Here is a 22,385-nt window from a genome sequence, read left to right as displayed (position 1 = left end):
TAGAATGTGTAAGTCAACTACCCTGGCCAGCAAGATCTCCGGATCTGTCCCCCATTGAGCATGTTTGGGACTGGATGAAGCGTTGTCTCACGCGGTCTGCACGTCCAGCACGAACGCTGGTCCAACTGAGGCGCCAGGTGGAAATGGCATGGCAAGCCGTTCCACAGGACTACATCCAGCATTTCTACTATCGTCTCCATGGGAGAATAGCAGCCTGCATTGCTGCGAAAGGTGGATATACACTGTACTAGTGCCGACATTGTGCAAGCTCTGTTGCCTGTGTCTATGTGCCTGTGGTTCTGTCAGTGTGATCATGTGATGTATCTGACCCCAGGAATGTGTCAATAAAGTTTCCCCTTCCTGGGACAATGAATTCACGGTGTTCTTATTTCAATTTCCAGGAGTGTGTGTATATATATATATATATATATATATATATATATATATATATATATATATATATATATATATATATATCCGCTGTGCCGTATGACTGCGGCGCGTGCCGTATGATCTTTCGCCTGCGTGGGTACTTCCCTTCAAGTGGACTCCCCCATCTCAGCCAGCGTCAGTAGTATCTTTGGTGTGCGTCGTTACGTGTTGACGTGAACGTTTAAGTTCAGTTCCTTTGTTCGTTTGTGTCATTTTTTGTCACTGTTAAAATGCAAACCATTGAAGATCGTGTGTTTTTAGTCGAACAGGTGTTCAAAGCTGGCGGTAAAGACACAGTTTCAGTTCGTCATACATTTAACTCACTTTTCCCGGAGGCAACACTCCCTCATCGCGATACCGTGCGACATTTAACTAAAAAATTTCGGAGTACGGGTTCAGTGACAGATGCACCGAGCAGTGGTCGTCCTAGCGTTTTGTCTGAGAATAAACTATTCGATATTTCCGATAAAATGCCCACGAGTCTGAACAAGTCAGTAAGAAACCTCGGCCTGGAAATCGATGTTAGTGTCGGAACGGCCCACACAGCTGTAGGGAAAAAAATTAAAACTCTTCCCATACAAAGTGACAGTCGTGCAAGAAAAAAAAATTACTGATCATGCCAAGAGACTGCATTATTGTCAATGGTTCAAAAATTTCGTTCAACAAAAAGGAAGGGATATTCTTAATGAAATGTTTTTTACTGATGAGGCGTGATTTCATTTATCCGGGTACATGAACTCGGAAAATTCTCGTATGTGGAGTACTGCAAATCCATGGTGTATCCATGAGGAACCACTTCATTCTGTGAAAATAGGAGTTTGGATTGCAATTTCTAGACGTCGGATTGTGGGTCCCATATTTTTCAACGAAACAATAAACGCACAACGATACTGCAGTGATATTCTGTACCCATTCATAGGAGAACTTGTGTTAAGTGAAATACTGAACGGTTATTTTCAACAAGATGGTGCAACCATGTATACAGCTCGCGTTTCAATGTCACTGCTTGCTGATGTTTTTGGTGATCGCATAATTTCATAGGGACTTTGGCCTCCACGATCGCCTGACCTAACACCGCCTGACTTTTTCTTCTGGGGTGCAGCGAAAGAAACTGTCTATAAAAAGCGTCCAAAATCCATCGATGAATTGAAAACTGCAATATCCACTTTCACGGCTTCTGTTACAAGAAATGTTACTGCTTGTGTGTGGAAACATGATTAGACGAATTGAATTCTCTATTCAAAAACAAGGGGGCACTTTCAACATTTAATGTGAAAATTTGTAAGTAAAAATGAATATTCAATAAATTTATTTCACTGAGTTTCATTTCGATATTTTGACTGCGGCATTCGGCACGCCCGGCTAACAATCATACGACACTGCGGAGACTTTTTGAAACCCCGTATATATAAATGTGGTGGCATACGAAATGCACCTTAACAAATAAGAAGATCGTACAAAGGATGCGAAAAGCCGACCGGTTAAAACAGATACTGGTACTTTTGTTCTGAATAACGGGTATTTGTTTCGTCGCGGTTGCGGCCGGTGTTTTTTATTTCTTACTAATAACCGAGTACAAAACAAACCGAAACATCAATCACCCACAGCAGCAGTGCTAAAATTTCTTTTTTAAATAAACCTTTTCTAAAATAGGAGTTATTTTTATATGTAAAATTTGCATTGGTTTGAAATATTTCATTGTTATAGAAAATGGGAAAAGTTATGAGTGCTATTTTAATAACAATGTCGACAGATACGGCGACAAACACATCAAATAAGAATTGGTACGGCATTGCTGAAGGAAAAATACAATAATGTCCGCATTGCCGTGTGTCGTAGCCTAAGGTACCTGTGTCCAAGCAGTGCGCAAAACTTGCCCCTTGGTCTATACGGTAGTTTCTCGCTTCGTCAACGGAGGAGGAGGAGATTAGTGTTTAGCGTCCCGTCGACAACGAGGTCATTAGAGACGGAGCGCAAGCTCGGGGTGAGGGAAGGATGGGGAAGGAAATCGGCCGTGCCCTTTCAAAGGAACCATCCCAGCATTTGCCTGAAGCGATTTAGGGAAATCACGGAAAACCTAAATCAGGATGGCCGGAGACGGGATTGAACCGTCGTCCTCCCGAATGTCGTCGACGGACATCCGCTGTACTGCAGAATGGTACAAAGCTAGTATGGAAGCAAGTTTAAGAAGTGACACAGGAATGAAGTATAGTGCTTTATTTGCTTTAAATGCTGGCCGATGTGGCCAAGCGGTTCTAGGCGCTTGAGTCCGGAGCCGCGCGACTGCTACGGTCGCACGTTCGAATCCTGCCTCGGGAATGGACGTGTGTGATGTCCTTAGGTTAGTTAGGTTTAAGTAGTTCTAAGTTCTAGGGGACTGATGACCTTAGATGATAAGTCCCATAGTGCCCAGAGACACTTTTTAGTTGCTTTAAATTATTTGTCTGCCATTTCTGTGAAATGAAGGAAATTATGGCAACAATATTAAATTAAATGAAACTACAATTAAATGAATACCCCTAACTGCATACAGACTTTGATGTAAGTCAAGGGGGCAGTTGAAAATGAGTATCCCGACCGGTACTCAAACCCGGGATCTCCTGCAGACGCTCTATCGATTTTTTTTGTTCTCATTTTGTTCGATATTGTTAGTTGCATTTGTTCAGTGCGGATGTCCCATGACACCCGTTCAAGTTCAGTGTTGAGCCGTTGCCTCAGTTATTTATTACAGAGGGCAGATAACCCTGGTCCATCTGAGCCACTGAGGACACAGAGGATATTGCGACCGCAGGGACTTATCTCTGGCACGCCTCCCGTGAGACCCACATTGCCAACTTAATTGTGCCGCACTATATGCATAGTGTCCCTGCCATTATACTTATTACTCGCGGCCTTTTGCCGATTCCCTTAAGAGTTCGGGTACTGTTTTTATATATATATATATATATATATATATATATATATATATATATATATATATATATATATTTTAGATGCTTAACGACAGTTCATTCATAGTGTACAATAAAAATGTAAAGTAGCTGATCTGCTGTCTGTGTGTACGTAATACGTCTCTATCTGACTGGATCTCTTAAAAACGGGTAAATTATCACGAAATATACAGGGTGTCCGAAAAGACTTTCCCTGATTACATAAATTGATAACTCAGGCTAGAAGTAAGATACAAATATGAAACTTGTGTCTAACTGTTTACAACTATCAAAGTTTTTTTCTGTTTTAGGTTCGCAGTACGTAAGTAGTGGATGAGGTGCGGTGCCAAAAAAGCCATGTTAACCAATCAGGAGAAGGCACAGTGTGTCCTGTGGTACCATGAGACACGATCACCAACCACAGTGCAGAGACACTTCCAGACAATATTTGGAAGGAATCCACCTGATGTCAAGAGCATTAAAGCCTGGTATGAGAAGTTCAAGAACACGGGATCGGTTGCTGACGTTCTGAGGTCTGTTCGACCAAGAACCTCAGCAGACAGGGTGAGGGTGGAAGCTGTAAGGCAGCCTTTTCTGCGAAGTCCGAAGAAATCGGTGCGCAGGGCCTCACGTGAATAACAGATGCCAAAAAGCTCTCTCCATGACATTTTACACAAACGTTTATTGTTTCGTGCATACAAAGTGCAAATCGTTCAGGCCTTGTTGCTCAATGACAGTACACGTCGATATGACTTTGCGGTCGAAATGCTATCACGTATTGAGGGCGATGATGGTCATCTCAGACGAATTGCGTTTCCGACGAAGCGACCTTTTTTGTCAGTGGAGTAGTGAATCGCCATAATGTGCGCATTTGGGGTTCACAACTCCCTGGTGAGGTCATGGAGTGCACTAGAGGCATTCCAAAGATGAATATTTGGTGCGCACTATAGCACGATCGAATTATCGGGCCATTCTTCTTCGCTGAGGTTACAATCAAATCTGCAGTGTATCTGGACGGTGGAAACACTAAGTTTTTATCTCTCTACTTAATTTAATATTTTGACATTGTATCTTGAAACTGAAGATCAGAATTTTTCAATGTTTGCTCAATTTCTACGTTTGTTTTCGGAAATAATAGGAATAAAAAAAAAACGAAAATCGGTTATTTCAGAAACCGGTTATTTTGATCGGTTTTAACTGCCAGGCTAAACTAGCGTGGGCAAAAACCGATATAAGCGAAAACCGGTCGCGTGAGCGAGAACCGCTATCCGTAGTTGGTTCTGGGACGGAGCAGCGTCTCGTCGACAGGTCGGCTCGTTCGCGCCAAGAACGGAGGCGAGGCGACGCAGTTCACTGGGTACACAAAATTTTGGAGCGAAAGCAATGGACCTTCCCACTCTGATCGGGCGGTGTCTCGTCCTTTGAAGTCCGAACAGGATAGGCAGAAGCGTCGTGCTCAGTTATGGTCTGCAGACGGCAGTGGTGGCGCGGTGACTTCCGCCTATCGCTAGGAGAGACGCCGGCTCTGCCGACGAAGTCCCCATGCGGGCCACAACCATATTTCCGGGAAAACTGCGCAGCCCACCGGGAACTTTCGCTCCTCCTAGTTCTACTGACCGCTTCCTACTGACAAAGAGGAAAAACAGACCACATCAGCAGAACACCTTCCCAGTGCAAATAAACAAAGTTTTCCAACTAGCACCCATGCCCAGTACATTCTCCCGGGTGGTTACAATTAAACTTTCTGTATTTAACACGTTATAACACGCAAACTAACTACCGTACGAGGACCAAACTTGGTAGCGTTAACGTCAAGCACATGGGGAAGAGAATTAACGCAGAATCAATTCAATTGAAACACTTTTAATGTGCTGACACGGTACCATTACTCCTATAAAAGGGGCTCAATATGGCGGCCATCAGTGTCCAGAAGAATCTGTAAGCGCAGGATTGCATTTTGGACAGCAGAACGAAGTACGTTCTTAGGTATGGTGTCTACCTCTCTTGATATGCTGTGCTTCAGATCAGCACATGTGTGAATGTTACGCTGGTAAATACTGTGCTTCAGGTAGCCCCACAACCAGAAATCACAGGATGGGAGATCAGGTGATCGTGCCGGCCAAGCATTTGGAAAAGATCGACGGATAATTCGATCGTTTACAAATGTGTTTCGGAGAAGCAGGTGAACTTCACGAGCGGTGTGCAGTGGGGTTCATCTTGCATCAAAACTGTTGATTTCAATGCCTGTCTCTCCTGTAGGGCTGGTATGACACCATGGCGATGTATATCGCAGTAACGCTGACCAGTCACATTGCACTTTGGTCCTCAAGTGCCAATGTGTTCAAAAAAGAATGGGCCAATGATGAACGTAGCCACACCATACAGAGGAACTTCTTGCACAGTGACTGGAGGTGAAAGTCCCCCCACTGGGTAATTCTGTGTGCGCACCTCACCCGTCAGAGAAGAGTGAGCTTCGTCTATCCATAAGATTGTGCAGGGCCGGCCCTCGTCGACTTGCGAGAAAGTGGAGAGCGAAGTCAACACGTCGTTGTGCGTTCTGTGGTGCAAGCTGCTGTACGATATGGATCTTGTACGGATACCGTTTCAGAATGGTTCGAAGAACTTTCCGTACAGTGGACCAATGAGTGCTCAACTGTCGTCACACTGCACGCGCATTCCCTGACGATCGGGAATTGCGCGCAGCGTTGTCTGCCATAGCAACAGCGATTTCATCAACCAACCGGTCGTCGGCCTCTTCGCAGAGCGATACCCAGTTCTCCAGTCGATTCGAAATACTTCATCAAGCTCCGCACAGCACGTGGAGAAAGACGACCTTTCCATAATCCTTTCCTTTTGTCCAAGCTGATGTTGACACGTCAACAAGAGTGCAATGCGACTGGTCAGGTGTGTGGGACTATGGATCACGATGACTGATCGCGGCACCTGGTGGCCACAGTTTGAACTGGACGGTGGCGCTGTGGCGGATAGAAATCATGCACCCCATACTTTGGACATAAATGCCACCACGTTTGGCACTCACACGGTAATTAGTTTCCGCGTTATAACGCGGTAATAGGAGAAGTTTAATTATATAAAATTAACCACGAAATGGTGGCAAAAATGAATCAATATCGATTAGTAATATGCGACAGTAATGTCACAACAGTTCCATCTGTTGTTACCAGCGGTCGTCACGGATGACTTGAGAGCTTCAAATGAATGTTGTTGTTGTGGTCTTCAGTCCTGAGACTGGTTTGATGCATAACCTAACACAAACGTTTACCGACAGTAGCATCTTTGTACCTTCATGACGCTAGGGACAACAGCTATTTGCAAACGCAACAGCTATTGTGCAAATGGTCTTGGTAACCGACACCTGTTGTGGTGATAAAAAATAAAATTGGTTCAATAAATTCCTGTCCAGTTAAGTACTACAGCTGTGGATACCCTAGGCCAGGGGTTCCAACAAAATTTTCTCGAGGACCCCCTCATCGAGCATGATTGGTACCTTGTCATATCACAGTATTAAGTACCTAAAAAACCTAAATTAAGTCTCTTTTTATACGTTTACTATTTTTGGTACTTAGAAAAAACATTGACATATTCATTCCTGAAAAAATATTGAGCTTAAAACTTTTTCATTTTAGCCATCATTACTATTGTTAAATTTTTTATTACTGCTCAAAACCTTTGTCTTCAAATCTGGGTGCTTAGTATAACAAACTCCTTAAAAAATAAAAGTTGAGTATGAACTGAAAATGACAGGAAAAAATTAAAACTGAGCGTATTGGTCTTTCAAGTGTACTACAGTTGAGATTGCATTGAGTAGACGAGTGAAAAATAAGAAAACACTAAGAGGCAGCGCACGCAGCCTAACGGCATACAGCAGAACTATTTGCCTCTACCTAATTCTAGTTTTGCGCTAGACTGCTAGTGTCAGTTGGCTCTAGGAAGACGCTAGACGCAGAAGTTAGCGTTCGCTAAAGCTCTGCTCATGCAGGAAGCGGCCAAAACAAAACAAAAATCTGTTATCATACGAAATATATTTAATACATTTTTTATTCTAATAGCATCTTGCGGACCCCTCTGGCATAGCTCGCAGACCCCTGCGGGTCCGCGGACCACCTGTTGGGAACCACTGTCTTAGGCCATCATATTTGTCATGACGGACGAAAAAGATGATGATTATTATTATTGACTTTTTTTTCTCAGACTTAAGTCTGGTTAAAAATGGAACGTGACGCGGACCTCGGTCAAGCGTGACTTCCTTGTAACTGTATGGTATATGTTATATTGCATTTAGGAACTTTCGGGTAATTGAACATGTATCAATAATTACAGATTTTTGTAGTTGTATATATATGTTTGGATGTAGCTGTATTGCATTGATGTACTGGTGAATATTGTGAGGTATGACTCCTGTAGTTGATAGTATAATTGGGATAATGTCGACTTTATCCTGATGCCACATGTCCTTGACTTCCTCAGCCAGTTGGATGTATTTTTCAATTTTTTCTCCTGTTTTCTTCTGTATATTTGTTGTGTTGGGTATGGATATTTCAATTAGTTGTGTTAATTTCTTCTTTTTATTGGTGAGTATGATGTCAGGTTTGTTATGTGGTGTTGTTTTATCTGTTATAATGGTTCTGTTCCAGTATAATTTGTATTCATCATTCTCCAGTACATTTTGTGGTGTGTACTTGTATGTGGGAATGTGTTGTTTTATTAGTTTATGTTTTATGGCAAGTTGTTGATGTATTATTTTTGCTACATTGTCATGTCTTCTGGGGTATTCTGTATATGCTAGTATTGTACATCCGCTTGTGATGTGATCTACTGTTTCTATTTGTTGTTTGCAAAGTCTGCATTTATCTGTTGTGGTATTGGGATCTTTAATAATATGCTTGCTGTAATATCTGGTGTTTATTGTTTGATCCTGTATTGCGATCATGAATCCTTCCGTCTCACTGTATATATTGCCGTTTCTTAGCCATGTGTTGGATGCGTCTTGATCGATGTGTGGCTGTGTTAGATGATACGGGTGCTTGCCGTGTAGTGTTTTCTTTTTCCAATTTACTTTCTTTGTATCTGTTGATGTTATGTGATCTAAAGGGTTGTAGAAGTGGTTATGAAATTGCAATGGTGTAGCTGATGTATTTATATGAGTGATTGCTTTGTGTATTTTGCTAGTTTCTGCTCGTTCTAGAAAGAATTTTCTTAAATTGTCTACCTGTCGATAATGTAGGTTTTTTATATCTATAAATCCCCTTCCACCTTCCTTTCTGCTTAATGTGAATCTTTCTGTTGCTGAATGTATGTGATGTATTCTATATTTGTGGCATTGTGATCGTGTAAGTGTATTGAGTGCTTCTAGGTCTGTGTCACTCCATTTCACTACTCCAAATGAGTAGGTCAATACTGGTATAGCATAAGTATTTATAGCTTTTGTCTTGTTTCTTGCTGTCAATTCTGTTTTCAGTATTTTTGTTAGTCTTTGTCTATATTTTTCTTTTAGTTCTTCTTTAATATTTGTATTATCTATTCCTATTTTTTGTCTGTATCCTAGATATTTATAGGCATCTGTTTTTTCCATCGCTTCTATGCAGTCGCTGTGGTTATCCAATATGTAATCTTCTTGTTTAGTGTGTTTGCCCTTGACTATGCTATTTTTCTTACATTTGTCTGTTCCAAAAGCCATATTTATATCATTGCTGAATACTTCTGTTATCTTTAGTAATTGGTTGAGTTGTTGATTTGTTGCTGCCAGTAGTTTTAGATCATCCATGTATAGCAAATGTGTGATTTTGTGTGGGTATGTTCCAGTAATATTGTATCCATAATTTGTATTATTTAGCATGTTGGATAGTGGGTTCAGAGCAAGACAGAACCAGAAAGGACTTATTATTATTATTATTATTATTATTATTATTATTATTATTATTATTATTATTATTATTAGTGTTTTAGGGCGCACAACAACGAGGTTATCAGCGCCCGTTCCCAAAAGTTCAATTCAGAGCCGAATTGTGAGAGAATTGGAATTGTTCGAATTGCAAGCTGGGACACAGCACAACAACACAGGGAGATAAAACTGAAAATAAAATAGCAGTACAAACAGGTAAAAATAATTAACGGTGGCTGAGTGACCACTTACAAATAATGGGTGACCAAACCACTGGACAGCACATTAAGACTTCAATCCCAATATTTTGGGAAGAAGGCCAGACATCACACAAAAACGTAAAACACTAGCGACACTCGCCTCATTATTAGTTAAAAGAGAGGGTAGGTCTGGTGGGAAACTGAAATCTTCCATCAAACCCGCATATAAAACACACTCAGTTAAAATATGTCGTATCGACAGCTGTGTCCCACATGTCTGACATGTTGGTGGCTCCTCACGACGTAACAGAAAACCATGTGTCAAAGGACAATGTCCTATTCTAAGCCGTGTAAGGGCTACTTCCTCAGCGCGTCGTCGTCGGAAGGAGGTGAGCCACGGTCGGACAGAATCCTTCACCGCTCGCAACTTATTATCCCTCACGTCCAGCCACTGAGCCTCCCACCAACACATGACCTTCCTAGTCACGAAAGACGTAATGGCCTGCAGGGGGACGGAACAGCGAGCAGGAGGTGGGATGGAGCAAGCCTCCTTGGCAGCCGCATCTGCAAGTTCATTTCCAGGAATCCCTATGTGCCCTGGAACCCAGCAGAAAATTACATCCTTACCCTGCTGTTGCAAGAGCAGGAGTGCGTCCTGCACCTCTTGCACCATCCGATCTGCTGGGTACATCTGTTCAAGAGCGTGTAGAGCACTTTGGGAATCGGAGCAGATGACGCATTTCGTGCCACGATGTCGGCGCATATGCTCTAATGCTCGCAGAATGGCAAACAGTTCTGCATAGTAAACTGAGAACTGCTCTGGGAGTCCTATCCGATGGACAGTATCGGGAAACACAGCAGAGCAGCCCATAAAATCCCCCTGTTTAGACCCATCCGTGTAAACAGTAATAAACGGACGAAAAAAAGGGTGGTTAGTTGGTTGACTCGGGGGAGGGGACCAAACAGCGATGTCATCGGTTCCATTAAGATTAGGGAAGGATGGGGAAGGCCGTGCCGTTTAAAAGGAAGCGATTTGGGGAAATCACAGAAAATCTAAATCAGCATGGCCGGACGCGCGTTTGAACAGGTGATTTTTATTAACGTTTAAAAACCCCCGATGCGACGTAGATGGCGCTGAGACAAGCAATTTAATAAAAGTTACTTGGGGCCGCAAACGTCGGGAAATACTCCAAAAGTGGATGATAAAGGCTGAACATGTGACGTCACCTGATGACGTACCTCGCCGCACGTGCAGCGACTGGTCTTATCGATCGTACACCCGCCGGTGGGGGGGCAGTGTGACAGACATAGCTCCGGTAGCCTACTCTGTTTCAGAACACCTTTCGCAATTAATGTGATTTGTAGTAAACGTAGAAGCCACGAAATTATTGTCCTCGCTATAGCCACTCAAAAGCTGTTCTAATGTTGTGTTTCTTTCTTTTTGTCCCCCTTTTGTTTAGTAAGGAACTCTTAGGTCATTTGCTGCTAGCGACGCAATTCTGAAGTTGAGACTTACTTGTAACGCAAGACGGTAAATTTTTGTTGTACTGTACTTTGCAATCAGCCAGAGGCACAGTGCGAAAGACGGACAAATTTAAATACCAGACAGAATGTTTAACCCTGCTGTTCTGTTCACTTTTACTTGACATATATACTGTTCGGGTCAATATGACCCGACATATCAAAATGCTTTAGAAACATAAATTTTGGTACAGTTTTAGCTATCGACATTGTTGTTCTATTCCAGTACCTTGTTAGTAATAATAATAATAATAATAATAATAATAATAATGGTAATAATAATAATAATAACAATGCATACAACTTTATTGAGGGATATTTTTCATTTAAATATGCACATAAATTTGAAACAACAGACAGTTTCCATTACAGGCATTCAACTTAGAAAGCACTACAGTTTTTCCATACTTCTATTCTTATTGTTGACAGTTTAGACGTAAGTATTGACATTTTCTAACAACAGACAGTTGTCATTACAGATATTCATCTTAGAGCACACTACAGTACAGAACACACTACAGTTTTTTTATTACATTCCAACATAGAAAGCACTACAACTTTAGAATCCTCTCTTCTTACTGATTGTAGTTTAGGCACAAGTATTCACATAAATTTGAAACAACAGAATTTTCAATACAATCATCTTATAAAATACTACAGTTCTTTTCTTACTGCTTGCACTGTGGACACAAGTAGGTTACATGTTTCTTGCAAATATGTTTACTACATTTTCCACACACCATGTTTGTTTTATTGTCATTACTTGATGGACAGAACTTACAGCGTGCACGTTTTGTAGATTTTCTTGTTGTTACCGATTCTGACACACCACCCACATCATTCGGGTTTTGGATGCTTGTGACCATTCTCAAAGAATCTTCTGTTCTTGGGAAATGCGTTCTTGATGCAATATGTTCTTTTATCAGTGACTTTCCAAGTTCCTCCAAGAATATTCTCCTTCTAGTCAATTTGCTTGCATTCCAATTAGGGTCAACCGAAATCCACAAAACGTATGCATTATAAGCAGAAACATCAAGAATATTGTAGAAAACTATCATTGGCCACCTATTACTTTTTCGTTTGCATGTATATGTACCTAATAACTGATCAAGCGTGTCTACAGCACCTTTGGTTGAATTATAGTCCAAAATCATTTTTGGCTTCTTATCAGCCCTGTCACTGATTTCCGCATCATGGTGGAGAGTGCTCATAAGTACAACATTCTTGTGTCTCTTAGGAATATAATTAACCACAGTAGTGTCATTTGTGAAGTAAAATGAAGAGCTGTGTACCTCCTTGTTGGTCATTTTGTGTGGAAGCTCCGGCTTATTTTTCCGTATAGTTCCCAACATAGTCAATTTCCTTTTCAGAAGCAGCTGCCCCAAATTGTACGACGTAAAAAAGTTGTCACACGTGATATTCTGACCACGTAACTCAGAAGTGAGATCAGATACCACCCTCATTCCCTGATTTCTTTCTGGTGCCGCTCCACTCACCTTTCCTGTATAAATTTGGGCTTTCAGTACGTATGAAGTTTTGCTGTCACACATGGTCCATATTTTGATCCCATATTTTGCCGGTTTACTTGGGATATACTGCTTGAATGGACAGCGACCTCTAAATGCTACTAACTGCTCGTCAACAGTAACATTTTCTCCTGGATTATACAGTTTAGGAAGGACCTCTACCCACTTCTCCCAAATACTACGAATTGCGGCAAGTTTGTCAGTACGTCGTCTTTCCTCTCTAGTAGATTTCTTGTCAAATCGCAGGACACGTGATATCTTACAGAATGTTTCATGAGACATGGTTGCTCGAAATATGTTTCGCCCAGTATCTTTATCCCACAAACTTTTTGTAGACTCCCCATGAGATCGATATACACCCGCTAGGAGTAAGAGTCCTAAGTATGCATGGAAAACAGAACCATCAATATCTGTCCACTGTTCACCATAAACTCGCTGCCCTTCAATATTTGTCATCTCTATTATTTCATTTTGAAGCGCTGTGTGAAATACTGCTTCAAATGAACATTTTACATCAGATATTCTGCTGACTGCATACCTGGTAACTCCTGGGGTACTCTTGATGATGTTCGAAGCTGGTAGGCGACCATGTTGTGCTGGTGGATGCAACTGCCATTCTATATTCCCATTTTTAGAAAGAAAAGTCTCTACACTATTTTGTATGGGCTGTGGACTGTCGTAACTGTCATCGGAACACTCGCTTTCAGATGCATTGCTGATGTGATCTTCAAACTCAGAAAGTGATCCTTCATCTGGTGAGGCATTTACTATTTCTTCCAACTCACGATCATTCAATGGTCTCATCGCCATGGTGTCACAAGTCAAACTGGGCAGAAACAAAGCATTCCAATTATTGAGAACTGCCAATTATTATTTCCTGGGGAAAGCAACAAACAAGCCCATTGTTGTGAACGCATGGAGCTTTAGGTGATTGTTGAGAGTAAGTTGGAATGATGCAGTCACTATTCCCACACAACACAACAAAAATAATTTTCGCCATTTCCAGATTTTAGAAATAAATACGAGTTACACTAAACATATTTGTGTCGGGTCATTATGACCCGAACATTACATATGCAACTATTACAGTTGAAGCCCAAACTTCTTAAACTTTTTTAAAACCTTTTAAAACACATGCTGCTCATCCATTTTCAGACAAAGTCACAAAGTTTCATAAATATATATTGGTATTTACATAATGTAAAATAACGTTCATATTCGTTTCGGGTCATATAGACCCGAACAGAACAGCAGGGTTAACAAGAAGGAACATGAGCTACGGGGGACCAGACACACACTAAAAAAATTGAAAATACGCGGTGAACCACAAAAAAAATTGAAAATACGCGGTGAACCAGGATTAATGGTCAATATTTAGCATTATGACAGGAATGATCATTTGAAGTAAAAAAAGTCTAGTAAATATGTGCTCTAAAACATACCTCAAAAACTATGAGCACCTTCAATATTGTAAAACATATCTCTTCTATTACAAAGTTTTTTGCTTTCCGTATTTGGAAGGGGAGGAGGTTAGTATGGGCAACATAAGGAAAATTTTCTAGTAATCATGGGATCTAAAACCCATTTTAGCACTGCTGCTATGGCTAATTGATATTTCAGTTTTTGTACTCGATTATTAGTACAAAATTTAACGAACTACCTGTTATAACCGAGATCAAAGAAATGCCGAAAAATACCGGTTATTCAGAACTAAGAAACCTATATCCGTTTTAATCGGTCGGTTTTCCCATCTCTACCACATGCCCCTCCATATCCGCATCCAATTATGCCTATCGCCTGAGGATGACACGGCGATCGGTCGGTACCGTTCTGTCTTCCGAGATCTGTTCGGACGGAGTCCAAGTGTTCCTATACAGAATCCTTCCACGTGAATCAGTATATTTATTAGTCAAAACCGGATCAAAATCACTAAGGCAAATCCTGAGATTCGTGTAGACGGATGCGAGGAGGTGACTTCAGTTTACAAATAGGGTCTTCGGAAATTCCAGTTACATTCTTCTATGACTTATTAAGGGGATGAGAACTTGAATATTTTGAATGGGGACTAATGTCCGGGAATGTCATTCAACAATGCTAGAGAACGTGGAAGTCATAGCCGCCGGTACCTGTAAATGTATGAATATACAGTGCGATTCCGTGATGTTACAAACTTTCTAGGACGATGGAGGCGGATAAATGTACGAAGCTGAGGTTACAGTCCCTGGTTTGGAGACTAGTCGAAAGGTACAAGCGAAAACAGTTCAGATACCTCTGACAGTGCAATACACGTACCGGTACTGTAGTTGCTAAGGTTGTAGAGTAGGCAGCTTTCAAATGTGGTACTAAGAGCCAAAATAAGGAAGAAATGTTCAGTAAACGCTGGCTCTAAAATGCGTTCCTTAAGAGCTATCAGAACTTTTTCCTGTATAAGGGATGTTTTTCACAGTAGCAAAGATGAAAAAGTAGGATGCACTTTTAGAGACCATATTTACCGAATATTTTTGCTTTTCGCTACTGGTCATGCATGAAACATCCCGCGAAAAAATTTTTGGACACTCAGCTTGGTGCCCCAAGGGACCTTTGAACACCAGAGGTTACTGCATGCAACCACCATTTTATTTAATTTACATTTAGTGGTACAATGAGGTACTTCTAATAATGTAGTTCGTTCTAAAAGTAATTTACAGCGAACAAAACAACAATCGGCGCGGAGATCGTGCTACATCATTGTAGAGATTGTGACATGTTTCGTTTTATTGTTGACATATTGAGGATGTTTGTACTACTGCATTTATAAGTAGTTTCGAACTGAAAGCACTGGAGCAGTATACACTTTTAACCTTCAGCTTCCCAGGTCATTTTTTGCTCATACACTGCCGCAATTGCTGTCTGAGTGAGCGCTATATTTAAACAGCCATAAAAATTGCATTCAGCGATTTCAGTGGAGCAGTTCAGATTTTATGTAAAAGGTTACATTAACACCAAACAAAAAGTTTATATTCAATTAAATTTTAAAGTTTGAAAAAACGCATTTAAACAGAACACTACACAAATCGAATATAACATGATAACGTTAATCCTATGAAAAATCAAATACACTGCACTCCAAATTTTACTTCTTGCTGTATTTTTATTGTTTATCTGTAATAATAAAAACATAAGAACTCTCAAAACCCACAAAAAACGAAATTTACACTAGTATTTTTCACGTATTTAGTTTTCTTCTCTGAGGTTTTCTTTGCACTCGCTGCAAATGTTTGGACAGATTTCACGTCAGATTAGATTCTTACAACAATGGCAAATATAAGGTGTCTCTATTTTTTTAGGTCATCTTTGTAAGAGTTGTGAAGGGCAAACGCACTCACCCCACATAAGTCCAAAATGCGGAAAAATAATGCGATTGGACATCCGTGGAAGAGGATTCGACGAGCAGCAATATTTGCTTCGATCTAATGCATTTCTAACAGAACCTGTAGCTAAAGATTCAGTCCCACACTTCTGTCTTCATCACTTGTTTCACTCAAAGAATTCAAAGGTGGCAAAATTGGTCTAGACGCAGACCCAGATCTTGAATCCATAACACAAATTTCCATCTGCTGTCTCCGAGATCGCTAGCACGAAAGAAGCAGTAACAGAAAAGGTTCACATCACATTCAAGTGGCTATTGACAAAGGAAACCACAGCAGCTTCGGGAAAGGACCAGACAACATTGTGATCTCCTACCCTACCATTATGCATTAGCAACAGAGTAAAAATAAAAGCTATCAGTCTGTGAGACCGCACCTGGGACGTTAAAGGTTAACATAAATTTAATAAATTTTAGGCTCATTTTTGCTAGTCATGTAGAACTTTAATTTTTGCTAGGCATTATGAGCCGATGGAAGTTTCGAGCTGTGGTATTGTGACTAGGATATATGCGAAGTAGCTTCCAAATACATCTCATAAAAATGATGGGTGACTGAAAACTTATGTCGCAGTGGTTCCAATGTGAAACCACCTCCTTAAAACAATTTAAAACAATTTTTGGCAACTGTTTCTTGTATTTGTTGCTCACTATGATGATAATGGTCAGTTTTGCAAAAAAAAAAAATGTAAGATTATGTTACGGATTGAAACCACCTCCTTAAAACAATTGATTGTTTACTTTTTGTCGATTTCTTCTTGTATTTGTTGCTTATTACGGTGATAAAGTTCAATTTTGTGAAAAACTTTAAAAGTAATTTCTTATATCATTGGCACTCAGAGGGTTAAATAGGCAGACAGATAAGGATACTTAAGGTCTCGGAAGAAGAGGGGAAGGATGAAGAGATTCTGGTAGTAGTAAGGGAAAAATGCAGTCCACGAAGGGGCTGCCTGCGGCCGTACAGAGACCGTAATGCAAGAGGAAGTAGAAGTATGTTCCGCCACTCACCATAAGGTGGCTTGCTGAGTATGGATGCATGTGTAGACGTAGAAGACGAAGACGACGACGACGACGACGACGACGACGACGACGACGAAGAAGAAGAAGAAGAAGAAGAAGAAAAGAAAGAGAAAGAAAACTGGACGGGTGGTCGCAGCTAAGCTAACCGGACAAATAACTATCAATGCGACAGTTATTTTTCAAGTGGACGCTGTACGTAAACAGATGATTCAAATGGCTCTGAGCACTATGGGACTTAGCCGGCCGAGCGGTTCTAGGCGTTACAGTCTGGAACCGCGCGACCGCTACGGTCGCAGGTTCGAATCCTGCCTCGGGCATGGATGTGTGTGCTGTTCTTAGGTTAGTTAGGTTTAAGTAGTTCTAAGTTCTAGGGGACTGATGACCTCAGAAGTTTAGTCCCATAGTGCTCAGAGCCATTTGAACCATTTGAACTAGGGGACTTAACATATGAGGTCATCATTCCCCTAGATTTAGAACTACTTAAACCTAAGGAACCCAAGGACATCACACACAACCCTGCCCAAGGCAGGATTCGAACCTTCGACCGTAGCAGCAGCGCGGTTCCGGACTGAAGCGCCTAGAACCGCTCGGCCACCCCGGCCGGCTGTACGTACACACGGGTAAATGTAAGGACGTGACAGAGTGGTACAAAGGGGTAATAGGATTTGGTCGTGCCGCTGGTTCTACGGTGTGTGAAGTTGTTGGATATGTTTATGTTTCCCGGCGAACTGTTCAACGTGTTTACAAGCAATGGTGTTGAGGCAGTGGTCACGAAACACGTCAGAATTGTAGTCGGGAAAAAATGAGGCCTAAGAGGGACTGGAGAAGTGTTTCACTGCATGTGAATAAAAATCGTGTCCACGTCCGACAGGAATTGCTGCGGGCAGTGAAAGAAAGTCCAACCTTATCCGTTAACGACAGAACATTGCGACGGGAAATGCATGCAATGAACGTTTGGAGTCGACGACCTCGCAAGAGGCCATTGCTCACACAGACGTATAAAGCTGCGTGTCTTCAATGAGCTGAAAATCATTGAACGTGGACAGTAGGTTGCTGTCGGAATCTAATGTGGTGTGACGAGTCGCGTTTTTGCCTACACTCATATGACAACACGTCCCGAGAGCACGGAAGGTCAAATGAAGCATTCCATCTTGAATGTGTGCTACGTCCGGTTCAAGCCGGAGGTAGGTCTGTGTCTTTTGGGCTGTTTTTCTTATCATGAATTAGGCCCCCTCACTGAGGTGACTTAGAGAAAGCTTTTGACAATGTTTACTGCAATACTCTCTTTCAAATTCTAAAGGTGGCAGGGGTAAAATACAGGGAGCGAAAGGCTATTTACAATTTGTACAGAAACCAGATGGCAGTTATAAGAGTCGAGGGACATGAAAGAGAAGCAGTGGTTGGGAAGGGAGTAAGACAGGGTTGTAGCCTCTCCCCTATGTTATTCAATCTGTATATTGAGCAAGCAGTAAAGGAAACAAAAGAAAAATTCGGGGTAAGTATTAAAATCCATGGAGAAGAAATAAAAACTTTGAGGTTCGCCGATGACATTGTAATTCTGTCAGAGACAGCAAACGACTTGGAAGAGCAGTTGAATGGAATGGATGGTGTCTTGAAGGGAGGATATAAGATGAACATCAACAAAAACAAAACGAGAATAATGGAATGTAGTCGAATTAAGTCGGGTGATGTTGAGGGTATTAGATTAGGAAATGAGACACTTAAAGTAGTAAAGGAGTTTTGCTATTTGGGGAGCAAAATAACTGATGATGGTCGAAGTAGAGAGGATATAAAATGTAGACTGGCAATGGCAAGGAAAGCGTTTCTGGAGAAGAGAAATTTCTTAACATCGAGTATAGATTTAAGTGTCAGGAAGTCATTTCTGAAAGTATTTGTATGGAGTGTAGCCATGTATGGAAGTGAAACATGGACGGTAAATAGTTTGGACAAGAAGAGAATAGAAGCTTTCGAAATGTGGTGCTACAGAAGAATGCTGAAGATTAGATGGGTAGCTCACATAACTAATGAGGAGGTATTGAATAGGATTGGGGAGAAGAGAAGTTTGTGGCACAACTTGACCAGAAGAAGGGATCGGTTGGTAGGACATGTTCTGAGACATCAAGGGATCACCAATTTAGTATTGGAGGGCAGCGTGGAGGGTAAAAATCGTAGGGGGAGACCCAGAGATGAATACACTAAGCAGATTCAGAAGGATGTAGGTTGCAGTAGGTACTGGGAGATGAAGAAGCTTGCACAGGATAGAGTAGCATGGAGAGCTGCATCAAACCAGTCTCAGGACTGAAGATCACAACAACAACACTGAGGTGACCACTAATGTGAACCAGCATGTTTATTTAAACATTCTGAATGATGAGGCTCTGCTTTTCAGTCAACATCTGCATCTCGAGTACGCTACTGATACCCGCATTTATGAAGACGACAATGGCAGAATTCATCGGGCTAGAAGAAAATGTGCTTGTTTTCTGAGCACTCCATCTCGATTGGACTGCAACATTACCTGACCGGAAACCCCACAGAAAACGTGTAGGACATGTTGGAATAGCGAGTAAAATGCCGACAACAGCATCCTCACAGTTTACTGGAATTGCTAGATCAAATCCTCAGCGAGTGGCTTAGCTTGGATGGAACGTACCTGCACAGCCTTGTGGACTAATTTCCTAACCGAATCCAGGTGGTTGTTGAGTCCAGGGGAGAAATTCCACGCTATTAAATGAATTACATCGCGCTTCTAATGAAACTTCCTGACACAGGAAAACTGCGTACCGCGCCGCGACCCGAACTCGGGACCTTTGCCTTTCGCGGTCAAGTGATCTACAGCTTTACTTTCGCCAGTACCTAGTCTCCGAAAGTAAAGCTGTGAGGACTGGTCGTGAGTTGTACTTGGGTAGCTCAGTCAGTACAGCACTTGCCCGCGAAAGGCAAAGGCCCCGAGTTCGAGTCTCGATCCGGCTCACAGTTTTAATCTGGTAGGAAGTTTCTTATCAGCGCAGACTCCGCAGCAGAGTATATTTCATTCTACGCTTGTAATCTACATCTACATCTACGTGATTACTCTGCTATTCACAATAAATTGCCTTGCAGAGGGTTCAATAAACCACTTTCATGCTGTCTCTCTACAGTTCCACTTCCAAACGGCGTGCGGGAAAAAGGAGCGCTTAAATTTTTCTGTGCGAGCCCTGATTTCTCTTATCGTGATGATCATTACTCTCCATGTATGTGGGTGCCAACAGAATGTTTTCGGCGGAGGAGAAAACTGGTGATTGAAATTTGACGAGAAGATCCGGTCGCAACGGAAAACGCCTTTGTTTTAATGATTGCCACTCGGATTCACGTATAATATCTGTGGCACTATCTCCCCTATTTCGCGATAATTCAAAACGAACTGCACTTCTTCTTTGTACTTTTTCGATGTCATCCATCAGTCCCACCCAATGCGGATGCCACACTGCACAGCAATACTCTAGAATGGAGCGGACAAGCGTGGTGTAAGCAGTCTCTTTAGTAGACCTGCTGCACCTTTTAGTGTTCTGCCAGTGAATCGCAGTCTTCGGTTTGCTCTACCCACAACATTATCTACGTGATCGTTCCAATTCAGGATATTTGTAATTGTAATCCCTAAGTATTTAGTTGAATTTACAGCCTTCAGATTTGTGTGACTTATCGCGTAATCGAAATTTAGCGGATTTATTTTAGTACTCATGACAATAACTTCACGCTTTTCTTTATTGAGCGTCGACTGCCACTTTTCGCAACATGCACAAATATAATGATTTCTCTAGCGGTGACAATATTTTTTCCAGTTTTTGTACGTCGACGTTTATGATTGAAGGTTTGAGGGACATTGAGCACTCACGTAATAAAATGGAACACTTACAGGGGTCCTTTCGGTATTACTTATTATATGGTTACCAATTTCGGTGATTCAGCACACCACCTTCAGGTGTAAGCTGACGCAAAGGTGGTTAACTCCAATCGTATATACGATTCCATCAGGGTCCAACATCTATGAACTGGTTTCCATAGACTGTAACAACGATGTTGTGTCTCCAACTATCAACTACTAGTTCAACTATCAACTACTAGTTAAGTCGATAACGACGTGCTGTCTCCAACCATCAACTACCAACTAAGTTGGTGGTTGACGGTTGGAAACACAACATCGTTGTTACAGTCTACGGAAAACAGTCACAGATGTTGACCACCGATGGAAACGTGTATAATAGTGGAGTTACCCCCTCAGCGTCACTCCGTGCCTTAAACTGGTAGCCACATAATAAATAACATCAAAACGACGGCTGTAGGCGTTCCATTTTATTACACAGTTTTTAGTCCAGTGATCTTGTTGACAGGTACGCTTCATTTCGGAAAAATCGTGACGGAGGCGCCGATATCCAAGGGATGACATGAAGCAGAAAGCACACTCACCAATCGCTAGAGACGCCGCCTGCAGCAGGAGCACCGCACGGAGAGCTGAAGGCAGCCACATGGCCCTGCCGTGTGCGAGGCAGCCGCTGTCCCAGATGAGTGACGACAATGCGCTACATCTGACAACAAAACCGGCCGCAGCAATCGTGGCTCGTGCGATAAGAAGCCACTCCAGACTTCCGTCTGCGGACGAAACCGTTTCAAGGCCACTTCTCCGTCACTGTGAGGTGGACAATCAGTGCGCTCGTGCTTACACAAGGCACTGCGCCTCGCATTGGCATGTTCGATAATCATCGGTAGGGGAAGATGGGGCATTAAGTGGTCACACTAAGGGAAACTGAATTTACATCAAATCACGGTACTGATACAAGCTTGCCTATTACAAATTTTGAATCTACATATTATTAGCTCCTCTTCTAATTATAACCTACCGTAGATCCCTTGAGAGCTGTGGTCGAATGGTTCTAGGCGCTTCAGTCCGGAACCGCACAGCTGCTACGGTCGCAGGTTCGAATCCTGCTTCGGGCATGGATGTGTGTGATGTGCTTAGGTTAGTTAGGTTTAAGTAGTTCTAAGTCTAGGGGACTGATGACATCAGATGTTAAGTCCCATAGTGTTCAGAGCCATTTTGTAGATCCCTTGAGGAAAAAACGATGCCTATTGGATGGAAGAAAGCACGGATCACACACGTTCAGAAGAGAGGATTTAAAGTGACTTACTCTTGTACAAAAAGGTGTGCAATATTCATTAACACGCATTTTCAATAACTTGCCAGCAGCCTTAAAAAGCTTAACAACCAATGAAATTCAGTTTAAGAGAAGCCTAAAGGATTTACTGGTGGCCAACTGCTTCTACTCCATTGATGAATTTCTCAGTAGAAACAACTGCTTGTGTGTGTGTGTGTGTGTGTGTGTGTGTGTGTGTGTGTGTGTGTGTGTGTGTGTGTGGTGTGTAAAGTATAATCTAACTTCTGCACCATTTCAGTGCAGTAATGTGTTCATTGTA

The 22,385-nt window shown here is 41.8% G+C and overlaps 1 protein-coding gene across 1 annotated transcript in view; it reads right to left on the bottom strand.

Annotated features, from left to right (window-relative positions):
• The window catches only part of LOC126109744 (chymotrypsin-1-like), a 95,995-nt gene extending 74,506 nt beyond the window's left edge, over nucleotides 1–21,489 (bottom strand). Inside the window, exon 1 of the mRNA XM_049914799.1 lies at nucleotides 21,381–21,489. Within this exon, the coding sequence (XP_049770756.1) occupies nucleotides 21,381–21,441 (61 nt within the window). The 5' untranslated portion in view covers nucleotides 21,442–21,489. The remainder of the gene's footprint in view (nucleotides 1–21,380) is intronic.
• Between the last annotated feature and the right edge of the window lie 896 nt (nucleotides 21,490–22,385).

The sequence above is a fragment of the Schistocerca cancellata genome, chromosome 12, assembly GCF_023864275.1.
Source record: "Schistocerca cancellata isolate TAMUIC-IGC-003103 chromosome 12, iqSchCanc2.1, whole genome shotgun sequence".
NCBI classification, from domain to species: domain Eukaryota; kingdom Metazoa; phylum Arthropoda; class Insecta; order Orthoptera; family Acrididae; genus Schistocerca; species Schistocerca cancellata.
This window is presented reverse-complemented; position numbering and strand designations above follow the sequence as displayed.